General features: G+C 40.3%; 1 protein-coding gene across 1 annotated transcript in view; it reads left to right on the top strand.

The window, feature by feature from the left end:
* Positions 1 to 225: 225 nt before the first annotated feature.
* Positions 226 to 13,441, top strand: part of VPS54 (VPS54 subunit of GARP complex) — a 52,231-nt gene continuing 39,015 nt past the window's right edge. The window contains exons 1-5 of the mRNA XM_076334991.1: positions 226 to 271; positions 713 to 824; positions 10,449 to 10,610; positions 11,475 to 11,716; positions 13,176 to 13,254. Of these exons, the coding sequence (XP_076191106.1) occupies positions 10,475 to 10,610; positions 11,475 to 11,716; positions 13,176 to 13,254 (457 nt within the window). The 5' untranslated portion in view covers positions 226 to 271; positions 713 to 824; positions 10,449 to 10,474. The remainder of the gene's footprint in view (positions 272 to 712; positions 825 to 10,448; positions 10,611 to 11,474; positions 11,717 to 13,175; positions 13,255 to 13,441) is intronic.

The raw sequence follows: 13,441 nt of genomic DNA, 5'->3' as shown, positions 1-13,441 counted from the left end.
GCGGGCCCCGCGCCAAGAGCTGGAGCCGCTCCCGAGGGGACGGAACCGCAACCCCCAGCGCGGCCGGGCAGGGGCAGCCCCTTCCGGCAGCGGCGGCTCCTCCCCCGGGCGGTGGGGAGAGGCGGTGCCTCGGCCCCTCTCGCCGCCGCCGCCGCAGCCGCCCGGGCCGCTTCCTGCGCCGCGCCGCCCTGCGCCGCCCTGCGCGGGGGGGGGAGCGACGTGTCGCCGCGGAGGCGCCACGGTAGGCCGCGCTGCCCGCCCGGCGCCGCAGGTAGGCAGCGGGGAGTTCCCTGGCCCGCCCGCCGCTAGGCCGCCGGCGCAGGTGCCTCCCCGCCTCCGCCCGTGGCCGGGGGGCTCTCCCGGAGAGCGGCCGGGAAAGTTGAATTTTCCCGGGTGCCCTTTGTCTTTGCGGCCCGGACTCTCCGCGGGGCGAGGGCCGGCCTGGGCTGTGAGGAGGAGAGGAGGGCGTGAGGGAAGGGGCGCCAGCTCCGAGGCGCGGGGGGTGCCGCCCGGTTCTCCCCTTTTTCCGCAAATTTACGTTTTGTATTTCCATGGTAACTCTCCGGTGGGAAACGGGCGGTGTCTGAAATCGGTGCCTGTGCCTGGCAGGGAGGCGTTGAGCGTGTGTGGAAGTGTCAGCGTTAAGCCAGGCTTTCCTGGGCTGCCCTGAGCACGTCCGTCGCGGCCCTCTCATGTGGGCTCTCTCCTGCAGGTCATCGACGCGCCGTCCCCAGGCTCCGAGACCGGGCAGTTTTCCGTACGATGCGACAGGGATAGATATGACGACGGCCTCCTTGAGATACTCCCAGGGTGTTCTCACTAAGGTACGGCCGGCTCCTTGCGTGGCAGTGCCGTGCTCATCAGGCACGGCTTTTATAAGCCTCCTTCAGTGCTGGCGTGGGGAAGTAACGTTTGGAGCAAGTATTTGGGGTTCTTCTCTGTAATGCTGGCACATGACACCCATGTTAATGTCGACCTGGATGGACTGGGATGTGGAGAGCTAAAGGATTTGTTGGTTCCAAAAGCCATTTAGGATTGCGATGGTTCCTGGGTTTATAGACGATCCTAAAATTGTGTGCATAGACAAACATAATTTCTTACCTTTCCTTACTGTAATTTTTCAAACACAGTATGTCCTGTTGAGAGAAATACCCATATGTGTTTGTAAAATACTGACCTGCACTTTCAACAAAAAATTAACTTTCTCTGTCTTGGACTGTCCAGTTTTGGCCTTAGTATTTTATTGATTCTCCTTCCCTTCTCTGGTTTTCTTATGCTTTCTAAGCACAGAAAAATATTTACTTGATTACAGATTTGCATGTATGGTTTTGAGAGTTTTAAAGCACAGGTGGTGTATTGACTTTACCGTCTTACCTATACCCTATCTGATGGAGTCCTGAGCAAGAAGAAGTCCTATGGACTTCTGTGCAGCTGTGTCCCTGTGCACCCACAGCTGCTTTGCAGCCCTGTGAGAAAATGCTCTTACTAAAAAAACTGACTGTAGTACATTAATTGTTGAAATCCTCTGGGCATAGGATGGTGCTTCTGTTGGGTAGGAAAACAATGCTTAAAATGAACTAATTGACAGGAGATCTATGGCTGTTCAAGCAAAAGCTGCTGTGCGTCATGTGGGCAGCCTTACTAGTGAGGTCTGAAGGCATGCTGAGAAGTAGCTCTACCTCTCCCATCCCATTTGCCAGTAACAGGATCTGTCCTGGGTGTCCCTGTGTCTTCAGTACTGTCTTTCTCTGTAGTAGAAGTCTGGCACATGTGTGGAGGAATTTTGCCTTCCTGTTGACAGCACAAACTTCATGGGAGGAGAAGGGGATGTACATTTCCAAGGTTGAACAGGAACATTGTTTGCCTGAGAAGTGTCAGGAGCTACTAGAGAGAGTGGAGAAAGCAGACCACAGACTTGCTCTTTGGCAGTTTGAATGGGAAGAAGAAGTTGGGAAATGGAATCATGTAGGTTATCATTTCTTCTTTCGGGGCAGCAACTCTGTGTAGAAGGCACTTCTGCTTTCCTTCTTCAGACTTTTGGGGAAATGAGGAGCTGCGAGTTTCTCAAGAAAAGAAGAGTGAAGGGCCACGAACATCTTATTATCCTTCTAGTCGGGAGGCTCAGTTTTCTTTTGGTTTCTGTTTCTTTTTTTTTTTTTCCCCCACTTTATTTTGTTTGTTCCACATTTTGTTTTATGAATATAGCATAAAGAGAGAAAGGGTGATCATGAATGGATGTTCTACATATATATTTCTGGGGCCTCACGTGATTAAGTCCAAAGAAATGTTTACAAGCACATCTAAGATTTCTTCCCCACATTTTTAACTTTTTGCAGCTACCTCACCTAGGTTTTAAAAAAAGATCTTGAGTGTTCTTTTCAAAAGGTAAAGAATCCTTAATGCATTTTCCCTTGTACTCAAAAATGGTGGATCCATTTACAGATCAGATGTCCCAAAATACTCATCTTTGGATAGAGAAAAAGCTAGGCTATTTCAACTATTAATCTGGTTCTTAAAACAAAAAAAGGAGCCACTTTGGTTGTGGAGCGGTGTGTGTGTGTTTAAGATAGGTTATTAGAGCTGGAGTAGCATATCTGGTGCTTTGCAGTATGGCAGAGAGTTCCCATCAGCTTTACACATTTACTGTAAGCAGCTGTGCAAGGCCTGCCTTTTATTTTTTGGCATTCTAAATGTAGCATAACCATACTGTTTTTTATGTTTATAGAAATACTTATTCTTCTTGTAAATGGAAGCTATTTGAGGGCTGAAAAGATAGTGATGTGAATAGAGGTGATACATTTCATTTGGTCTTCTGTTGGGCAGGTATTCACACCACAAGAACTATCAACAAACATGGGTGGCACTCTCTGGTGCTCACCAAGGTAAAGTTTGGATGGTCTTGTTTGCTGAGTACTTGCCCTACAGAGTGACTTACTGCCTCCTGCCAGTGGACTGGCATCCTGTGTCAAGGCCACTTGGTAAGACTTGCTATGAGGTATGCTGTGCCTGCTTTTGGATAATCCCTGGTCTCAGCTTTTTGCATAATGTCAAAACTATTAAATATTTTTATTTGGCTCTTTCATAGCTACTTGCAGTTGTGCAGGGTTTTGGTAAGGCTTCAGAAAGACGCGATTCTCATGAAAAATCACATTTTTAGAAAATTAGTTTCAGATTAACAAATTGAGCCTAACCCCACTGAAGAGAGCAAGTGGAGAGCCTGCACAGGGAAACTTGCTGTTGATGCAAATTGCCGTCAGCTTCTGTCAAACTCCTTTTGTAAAGTCAGGACCTTACTGTTACGATTTTTTCTCTGGCTGGTGCAGTTCTGCCTTTCCTCAAAATGTCACTGCTCTGCAGTCTCTGCCTTTGACAGACTTCTAGCTGGAATGACTGCCGGGGCTCCTGGATCTTTGTTCAGCTGCATGTACCTCTGTGGAGCTATATGAGGTGCTCATATTTCACCATTTTCCAAGGGGATAATGCACATTGTAATGCTGATGCCTGAAAAAAAAAGAGTACAAAGAGATTTCACTCTCATCTTGTGTGATAGTGTGGGCAACTAACCACAAGGCCTTTTCCTTTCTGACATATATTTTTACTGCTTTGTTACTTGTTTCTGAATGATTCTACCACTCCTGGCATGGAAGAACTTGACGCATAATAACCTAAATAGCTGTAGAAAGGTCTGTTCCTCCAGCACAGAAGCTGCCTTCCGAGTTCAAATTAGTGTTCATCATTGGGAAGTTAGGTTTCCGGATGAGAGGAAGTGCATTTGGTACTTCGGGTATATCACACGTTTCATTTAATTGTTTTATTCTGTACCTGAATAAAAGTGAAATATTACTTTTAAGATAGTTTGTCTATAGGAAGATAAATTGCTTTCCAATTTTTGACAAAATGGTTACACTTTTGTATTATTCTAAATAACTTGTGCATACATGCATTCAATTAACAGTATGTTGTTCAGTGATGGGGCTTTTTGGTGTAATTTTTTTTCAGAGGCTCTTATTCTTGTATTTAAAGAAGTAATGCTCAAGTAAAGCTTTTTTTTTTTTTTTTTTTTTAAATCTACTGTTTGGGTGACTTCAGCTGGGGAGGACAAAATGGTACAAAATAATAATATGAAAGTCAGACGCTGTTTTACCCTGGCCTTGTAGTCTACCCACAGTGGTTTACAGTGGGGATGCAGCTGTCCTGTTCTTTCATTGTAGTCAGATTACTTTTTTCCTTGCGTGTTTCCCCGTGTGAGGAGAGCATTTTGCGATGGCATTATGAAAGTCATGATTTAAAGGGAGGGTGGTGGCATTACTCTTTAAGCTATTCAAGTGCTCTTGCTTTTCCACAGTCCCCATTATGCAGTTTGAGAAAGTAGCACAGTCTGGCTCAGCTCAGCACCGTCCAAGGAATTACAGAATATGCTGGATTGTAACAGCACATGTGGCTAAGTAGGGCTCATGAGAAATGCAGATAACTCATACATAGCTTCCTTGTCAGGTTGCTTTCATCCCAGCAAGGCTAATCTGGATGGTTGTCACTCACGCTAACTTTGCAGACAAGGTATACCCTCAGTGTGGGAACATGAGATTTGGGATACTATTAAAAGATGTGCAGAATGCACTAAAATACATGCGTGTTTATGAATACAAATATATGTATATTTATTAGGCTTTCAGAAAGGCCGGGCTGACACAGGCTCCTCTCCAAGTTGTGTAAGGAGGTTTGATGTTGGAGTGTGCACCAAATGTAGATGGCTTTCCATGGGGACAAGTCCCAGCTCTCCTCTGATGCTAGCCTCGTCGTCCCCCTGACAATCATCTGCTTCCTATTCTAAAACCCCAGGGGGGAAATCGGTGTTCAGAAAGAGCTTGGGTTAGCAGAACAGCGTCCACAGCCCTAACCTCATTCTCTGAAACTGCCTGAACGTTTCTGCTGAAACCTAACCTTCTTGGCTCCCTGGCTGAAAGAGGGATGTCTGTCTTGGGGCACAGGGACAAACGTGGAAATTTCAGTCCGAGGGATTAGCTGGTTGAAAGAAATTGAAAGCTTGCGTTAGTCCAGGCTGGTTCACATTGTCTTACAAAGGTGGTGTGTACTTTGCTCATACCATGGTTTCCTTGTTACAGGGTTAAATCCTGCTGATTTAGCAAAAAGAGCTGTATAATAATAGAGTGGGAAACCTAAACTTTTGAAGACAGAGTATATATTAGACCGATAACAGGCATGTTGGCTGTTCAGGTCCTGGAAGGAATCCCTTCTGTGTTTTTCCCTTTTTATATTTCAGGTATCCTTTTCCTTAACAAGTATCTCTGGTATTTATCGCTTCTTCTAGAAATGGTGAAATATTTTGCTTTAGCATGACTTGTGGGTGGCTTCTGATGGTTTTCTATTCCGAAGGGTGTTGGGTAGCCAGAACAGTACTTTAAAATGTTTTGATTTCACTCCATTGTTGCCAGACAAAGCCATGAAAAGCAGCAGGGACTTTAGCATGCCATTCGTGTTCACAGAGAAACTTCTCCTGGCCTTACTTTGGGGATGCAGAGTGTACCTCTTGAAAAGAGCCTAGTGGTGTCCAAACGTGGCTCATCGTGGACAATGTGGAATACTTAAAGGAGAACTTGCTCAGTGTTGTGTGGTCAGTGGAAGCCCTGGGCTCTTTCCCCTGGGTGCTTAGTGTCTGTTCTCAGATGTCACTATTTTTGAAGCCAAAATTGAGGTTGGAGAGCAGATTCTATGAATTGTATGAAGGGCTGGAGCTGATAAGCTTCATGTTCCTGGGTGCCCCTTGTAGTACCAGCTAACTTATCAAAACTACCAATTTAAATTGAAGGTATTACTAGTAGGTTGTAGATTTATTTTCATTTGAGAGGGAGAGCACAGAGAAAGGAGAAATACAGGTTTCTTTAGTGCATAAATTGAGACTTACTTCAGGCACATTTCAGGGATTGTGCTGGCTTCATAAATTCTAATTTGTATTGTTAATACAAATTACAGCTTTACAGACTGAAGTGTGCGCACATGAAAATTCCCAGTAAAAACTATTAACTCATGTAAAGCTGTTGCCTTAAGTAGGAAATAGAAAATTGGTTGATAATGTTAATGGAAAACTGCCCCAAAATGAGGAAATACGAAGTTAATACCCATGAATAGGCAAGGTTTATTTTGCACCTTCTCTAATATCGTGTTTATGCAGAGATAATACTGAATGTTTCAGCAGCAAAGACTTACCATCTGAAAAACAAAGCGTGCGAATAACTCTCAGAATATGGAAAGGCAGTTTCTGAAGAACTTCATGCAAGTCTTAATACTTAGAAAAACAAGCACATGCTTAAGAGTTATGACCATCCTGTGCAATTACTTCTGAGTAATATGCTTTGTTGTTTGTTGTGCTGCTCTTCTAACTGCTGAAATCTTGGGTGTGAAACTCGAGAGTCAGAGAGTAGTCATCACAGAAATAACTTCTTAAAATTCATGTGATTAATAACATTACTAACTGCACGGATCTTCTACTTTGCTGACTGTACAGTATCCAAGCATGTGGTTATTACATTTGTCATCACAGTCATTTTATTCCATGCTGTATGTCGTACAACTGTGTCATATCATAGTTGCTAAGCATGTTATTGAGCAAGGACTTTTTTTAAAGAGGAAGCTGTAAGATTGTTGAATATGAAATATTAATCTTTGTGTTCAGACTCTAAGAATACCATAAATTCAAATCATCGAAGGTATTTTCATTGTTGTGATGGTTGATTTTTTTAAAATTTTTTTTTAATGTTTAACTTCAGTGATACTAAGTAATTACAGTGACAGTGTAATGTCAATTTTTTAAACTAAGGAAATTAATACAGTGTGTACAGAATAGATTTAATATATTGAAGGCATGTTGCAAATATAACCGTAATCCTGTAAGTATTTCCACATTACTCTTGTATCTAACCCCTCAAGTTTTTTTATTGTGTTAGATTAATACACATTGCTAGGCAAAATGTGAGTAAATGATGGTGATTACTGGAGAGAACAGTTAATCTAACCCAGTTTTAATTGTATATAATTTAAATACTGATGTCATTAAGTTACATAGTTGCATATTCTTATTGCTGCACATACGCTCTTCTAAGTAGGAGGCTCAGGGGACTCACCATTTCATAATTCACTCTGCACAGCTTGTGCAGTTAACTACATCTACCTGCATTTCACTTGCTTTTAAAGTTGAATGAGTTAAAATATTCTGCAGCGGTTTTGTTCTATGTTAACATTGAGTTTCATTTTTTTGTAGTATGTTTAAATCAGCAAATTTATATATTGTTACGTATTTAAAAATGCTGATTCTGAAGGCTGGTTATAGATTCATTTCTCTATAAAATGTTTGGTAGTGTAGCACAAGGAACAGCTGTTGGTGAATGAATGAAACTATTTTCCTGTTGTCTGCAAGGTTAGCGTGAACAGAAGTGCTCAGGTGTAAGGGGGGGGGGGTTGTCTTCATATAGACTTGTCACATATTCCTTTGTAATTTGAATTTAATTCCGGTAATTCTGTCCAGTTTTCTTTCTTTCTCTGAAGCTATATTTACTTGGCTGTAAAGGACTGCAGTTTGAGGAATGCCTGGTTTTGGGCAGTATGGATGGGTTTATTCCTGTGCAAATGTGGCTGTTCATTGAGGTTAATTATCCATAAGGTCCTGACTTATGAGGCTACTAGAATAGCTGTTAACTATGAATAATTTAGTACAGCATCATATTGCATGCTGCTTAAGAAGGCCTCTATCTGTGAATCCTTATATCTTGTTGAAATCCACTCAGTAGTATGAAGGTTACTGCTTGTAATGATATTTTATTGTACTCTTTTCATTCAGTTTTAAGATTTTCAGTGTACAAAGGCAATATGAATGTTTTATGGTGATAAGTAATAAAAATACCTGTGCGAGAGTCGGTATAGTTTGTTTTTGAAAAGTTGAGGTATTGAACCAGTCTTCAGTGTTAAATTGTATTTTAAATTTATTTTAAATCTTACACTGGCACAATGCAGTTAGCATTTTCTCCGCTGAGATTTATGTAGTTGAGACAATTCACATCTTAGAATATACTTTTAGGCAATACCTCATTATGGGGAAAGGAAAGAGGCTTAATGAAAGACTTGCTAGCAAGAGTACAAGATTTCAGTGCTTTCTACAAATTGTCTTAGTTGCTCATACATCTGGCTAGAGCAGACTGTGTATCATATTACAGAGGCTTTTTCAGGAGAAAAACTGCAAATACAGAACTTTGAAGCAGTTCCAAGTGTGGATAAATTTACTGTATGCCTTTAGGAGACTTGATCATTATAACTTAGCACTGGATGTGTTTTTTAAGAATATTAAAACGGTAGAGTTCTGTCATTATCATAAAGTAGATTTTTCACAAACACACCTCAAAACATTAGGGAAGAGCTTCATAAAGAAAGAAGTTGCTTTGGAAATGTCAAGGGAAGAACATAAGAATATGAACATGTAACAGAAGTAGTAGTGAAAAAGTTTTCTTTGGGGCGTTTTGGGGAGAGAGACTGATGCTTTATGATATTTAAGGAAGGTCTGTCAGATGTCTGGGAAGGTTTTTTCCCCTTTCTGACTACTTCCACTTTTCCATTAGTGCTCCCATTCTCTATCTCGACTAGTAAGTTTTTCTACTATAAGAAAGAAGGGAATCCCCTCACAAGAAAAAATGGGAGACAGATTTTCAGTCCTTCTGCAGTGTTTTTAGAAAGGGTTCTGGTGGTGTATTTTCACCCATTTTAAAAGTCACTTCTAAAAATGATGGTGGAAGCACATTATCCTCCTTGTCTTGCTGCGTTGTCAGATAGAAAGGGAGAGAGGCAAGTGAACATCAGGAATGGTACCCAATGGATAGAGTTTTGGCCAGAATATGTGTTTGTCAGTCATTATGGGCCCGTTCATTGGGATGCTTTATTATAGCTGTACATATCTTAACTGGTCTTTAGAATTGTTTTGTAGGGTACTTCCAACCTCGTTTAGAAAGTAGAACTTTTTTTTTCTTTTCCAAATGAGATTTGCTGTAATATATGTTATGCTGTTAGAAGTTGACACAGTGATGTACAGTCATCCCTTGGTGCCTCCTTCAGTGATTGAAGATAAAATAGGCCTTTTATCTTTTTGTGCTCCTTCACAGGGTAGTAAGTAATTTAGGTGTCCCTTAAGGGTTGGTAGTTAAACGCTAAGATCTTGCTAGATGTGTTTATTTCTCCTCAAAGGCGAGGATTCAGATCAGTCCCTTTGAACGGGCACTCTTTGAGCTGTACATTATGGGGATGTTTTAGTAAACTCTCAAACCTCTAACAGTTTTGCAGCGTACTACTGACTCAACTGATACTTCGATGGAAATGTAGCTTTGTTTACAGGTGGAAAGAACACATTATGTTGTTCAGCCCTGGTGTAAAATTTTTAAGGCTGTTTATTTTCAAATTGGGAGTTTAAAATTAAACTGAAAATTAGTGGGACTTTACTTACTCCAGAGCTTTTTGATCTGTGTTTTAATCGTCTTCTCTTTGCAAATGCTTTTTACGTTGAAATAAACTATAGTTTACTTTACTAGACAGGCATGAAAAGTTGAATTGCCAATTTTCCTGATTCAAATGATAAGAGATGTCTGTGTTCTATGCGTAGTATGTGCTCGTGCTTTTCTGACATACATGGTATGCTTATATTCTTCAGATTCTGATTTGTCTGAAATGTGATAATGATTTCAGTTACTATAAATAATTAATGATATATTGTATCTGTGGGTAGCTGTTGCTGGGCTTGGCTGAATCATGAACACAGGTTGCAGACCTCCTCCTTTGGAGAAAATGGTGTGCCTCCTGTTGCTGGGGTCATAACACTAAGGCAGCGCAACAAAGTGAGGGCACAGAATATCCCACCTGCACCCATTACCTTTTTCACTAAAGCATGTGACACACTGTGGTTAAACCTCACTGAGTGTGGCATGCCTCTGCAGATGCAAAAGGTGATCTGCTCCCTGCAGTCACTGAGGATAGTAGGTAGGTAGGAGGGAAGAGGAGGTGGAAGGCTATATTATGAATATATATATTCATCTACCCGAGCTTCCTGATATCTGTGAGGAAGTTCCACTGTGAGTGTGTGCACTGTGACTGCAATAGTTATGGCAATAGAAAGGCAGAAGTGCCTGAAAGACTTTTTAAATGTATGATTTTTATTGGTGCTGTGTGCAAGAACAAGGTATCCTCCAAACCTAGCGGCGTGGGAGGAAACAGACTATGAAGTTACCTTCTGCCTTTTATTTTTGTATTTAAAATAAACTTTCCTGTTGCTGTTGAAATGTGTTGGTTAAAGTGTTGCAGTTAAAAAAATACTATATAGCTGATGGAGTGTTATTGTTTTGATACAATCTGTAACCAGAAGTTTATTAAAGCCTTGATATTTATTGTTTCTTATTTAGCTTTTATCAAGTGGTGATTTTATGCAATGGCATCAAGCCACAGTTCTTCACCAGTGCCTCAGTCAAACAGCAGTGATGCTTTCTTTAAAAAGGAAATGGATGCCACAAAATGTTTTCGACCTGTGCAGTCGCTGCCTGATGTGTGTCCCAAGGAACCTACAGGTAATGTCGGTGTAGGGGAGAGTGAAAATGCAGTTAAATTTGCTAATCCATTTACAATTGTTCAGTCAAATTTTCTCGTATACTGGGTGTAGTGTACTAAGCCATAGTCTTATTTCAAAGTATGCTGTAATTCTGCTTTATACTACCTAGTGTCCCTTTGGAGCAATGGGAGAGCCTTCCTATTTGCAGCTTGGTTTTAGATGTCCACTTTATAGATGGGATCTTGCTTGTGTGATTCCACATTATAGCTATGATCCATACTACATGCAAGAAGAGGGTATATTCTGTCAGAGCCTGTAACAGACCTGTCCGGCGTGCTTGAAGTCTAGCTGCATTACTTCTGTGAAACACCCCAGCCTTCTTGCAGTGGGAAGCAAGAGACCAGAACCTATCTCTAGCACTGTCTTAAGTCTATAGTGCTATCGTAAAACCAGGTTTTGGTCACATTTATAGCTGCTGTGGTATGCTAAAGCTGTGTTTATAAAAAAGAGTAGGTGGGGTGGGATCTTAAGAATTATGAAATATAACGCTAATGAATTTCAACTGTTATTCTGATCAAGTTCAGATTACTGAAAATATGTTTGTGGTTGGAATTTTTTTCTCTTCAGTAGAAGGTAATGTTGTTGATCTAAATATATTTAGTGAGTGTGAATACACTACTGTGTTCAAAACTTGTTTTGGTTAATCTGATCGAAAAAATGCAAGTTAAAGTATTGCAGAAGGAGAATATCATGCGTCTTTTGCACAGATAATTCTGATCCACATGTAACTGTGGAAACATGGTTTGCTTAAGAACCACATTTTAGCAAAAATACAACTTTCAGTTTCTCACCTTAACAAACGGTCTTGTCTTTTGTGCTGCAGGCGATTCCAGTAATTTATGTGACAGCCCATCTCTAGTTGTGGATCAGCACAGATGGACTATTTATCATTCCAAAGTCAATCTCCCAGCAGCACTAAATGATCCTAGGTTAGCAAAAAGGGAATCTGATTTCTTTACAAAAACATGGGGAGTGGACTTTGTGGACACTGAAGTCACGCCTCCATTCTACCTCCCACAGATCACCAAGGAACATTTTGCATTATACCAACAGGAAATCACTCCGGTAAGAACCCAAAATTAGATGCACGTAGTACTAGGGGCCAGAAAGAGATTTGAGATCCTTCTTCTAATTAGAGAGTGTCCCTGTTAGTAGTCGTCATACAGTTAGCTGATAATTAATTTGCTCTTCAGTGCTTGTTGACTCTTCATTAGGCATTTCTTTTATAATCTCAGTATTTGTAGTGTGGAAAATGCTGTCTAAATTCTCTCTGGGCAATTTCATATTTCTTTTAATTTGTATTTCTGAATACTGTGCTCTGTACGAGGGCTTACAGTTCCTATTTATTCTTTCTGATTATTAATCCTTTTTCTGTAAGGATTGTTTAATGATTAGGCTCTACAGTGCAACATAGCATTTTCAGACCTTTGCATCAAATATAAAACATGACTATGTGCTGCAAGGCTTGGGGATATTTTTTAAGAGTCTCTAATGTAAACATTTATACGTGAAGTTCTTAAGCTATACATAGGCCTATTATTTTGATGATTTCTTTTGTAACAGGAAAGTTTAAGCTACATCTAAGGACACCAGGACCAGTAGGAGACTTCTACAAACTCTTAAAATACAGGTGTCAGTAAGTATGTAGTATTCTTTCTTTTTTTAACTGAAAGAACATGTAGAAGTCTCCCACTGTTTTCTGCTTCCTTGGTTTGTAACTTTCTTATTTTTTTGCTGTTACAGAATTAGCTGCAGGAAGTGTTACTTATGTAAATCGTAGTTAAAGAATATGGAAGGGAATTGTCTGTAACTGAACTATTGTAATTAGTTCACACATTCAACATTTAAAATGTTTAAGAGCTCATCTGTAGCATGTAATGCAGTGACTGCGAAATGAAAGAAAGTTTTAGGAAGAGGGCACTGACCCGTGATGTAGCTTCTAGCAGAGATCTAGCTAACATAGGTGTTCTTTAGAAACGTAATTTCTCACCGCTATGGTTTCTGGTGTTGTTTACACCTGTGGATAAAATTTGAAGCTCAGCATGATGAAACAAGATACGTGGTTTCAGCAAGGTGCTCACTAGTAAGATGTGGAAGCAATTTCTACTTTGATCCGATTTAATTTAGTAATGTAAAAGCATTAATTGTGTGTTAGTGTGATTTCTGGATTAGACAGCAAATAAATGTTTAGATATGTAATTACAATTGCTCTATGGTTATATCTCATTATGTAGAGAGGTCATTACACTTCTTGAACACTTTTGTGTTCATTTTCTCTTGAGATGTAAAGATACTGAAAAAAACCCATACAAACCAAAAATTTCAACCTGTGTTACCTTTCACTTGGGCAAACATCATCTGAGCTTTTAAGAGGAAAAAAAAAAAAATTATTGTGAACTTGTCAGAATTATTTGGCGTAATGCAGTATGTTTCACTGAAAATGTTCTGAATGTTCTGTTTCAAAGGAAAAAAAAATCTTTTTAAAGCCTCAAAGTAATTCTTTAATATATTTTCTCTTTTACAGAGAGAGAAGGTTCATGAAAGATGCAAGAATATTTGTACTCCTAAAGATACCTTCGACAGGACTCTATTACATACCCACGGTACAGTCAAAGCCTTCCTTTAGTCGTTAAAAAGTAATTTCTTTAATGACTGCTATAACATACTGATCATCTCCTTTACTTGCTCAAGGGCTTCATGTGCAAAAATAGCTGCTGGTGAAGAATAATTGAAAACCCAGACATGGTTGATTAGAAGTGTTCATGACCACTGCTGATATTTTATAGGCCA

Source organism: Aptenodytes patagonicus, chromosome 3, assembly GCF_965638725.1.
Source record: "Aptenodytes patagonicus chromosome 3, bAptPat1.pri.cur, whole genome shotgun sequence".
NCBI classification, from domain to species: domain Eukaryota; kingdom Metazoa; phylum Chordata; class Aves; order Sphenisciformes; family Spheniscidae; genus Aptenodytes; species Aptenodytes patagonicus.
This window is presented reverse-complemented; position numbering and strand designations above follow the sequence as displayed.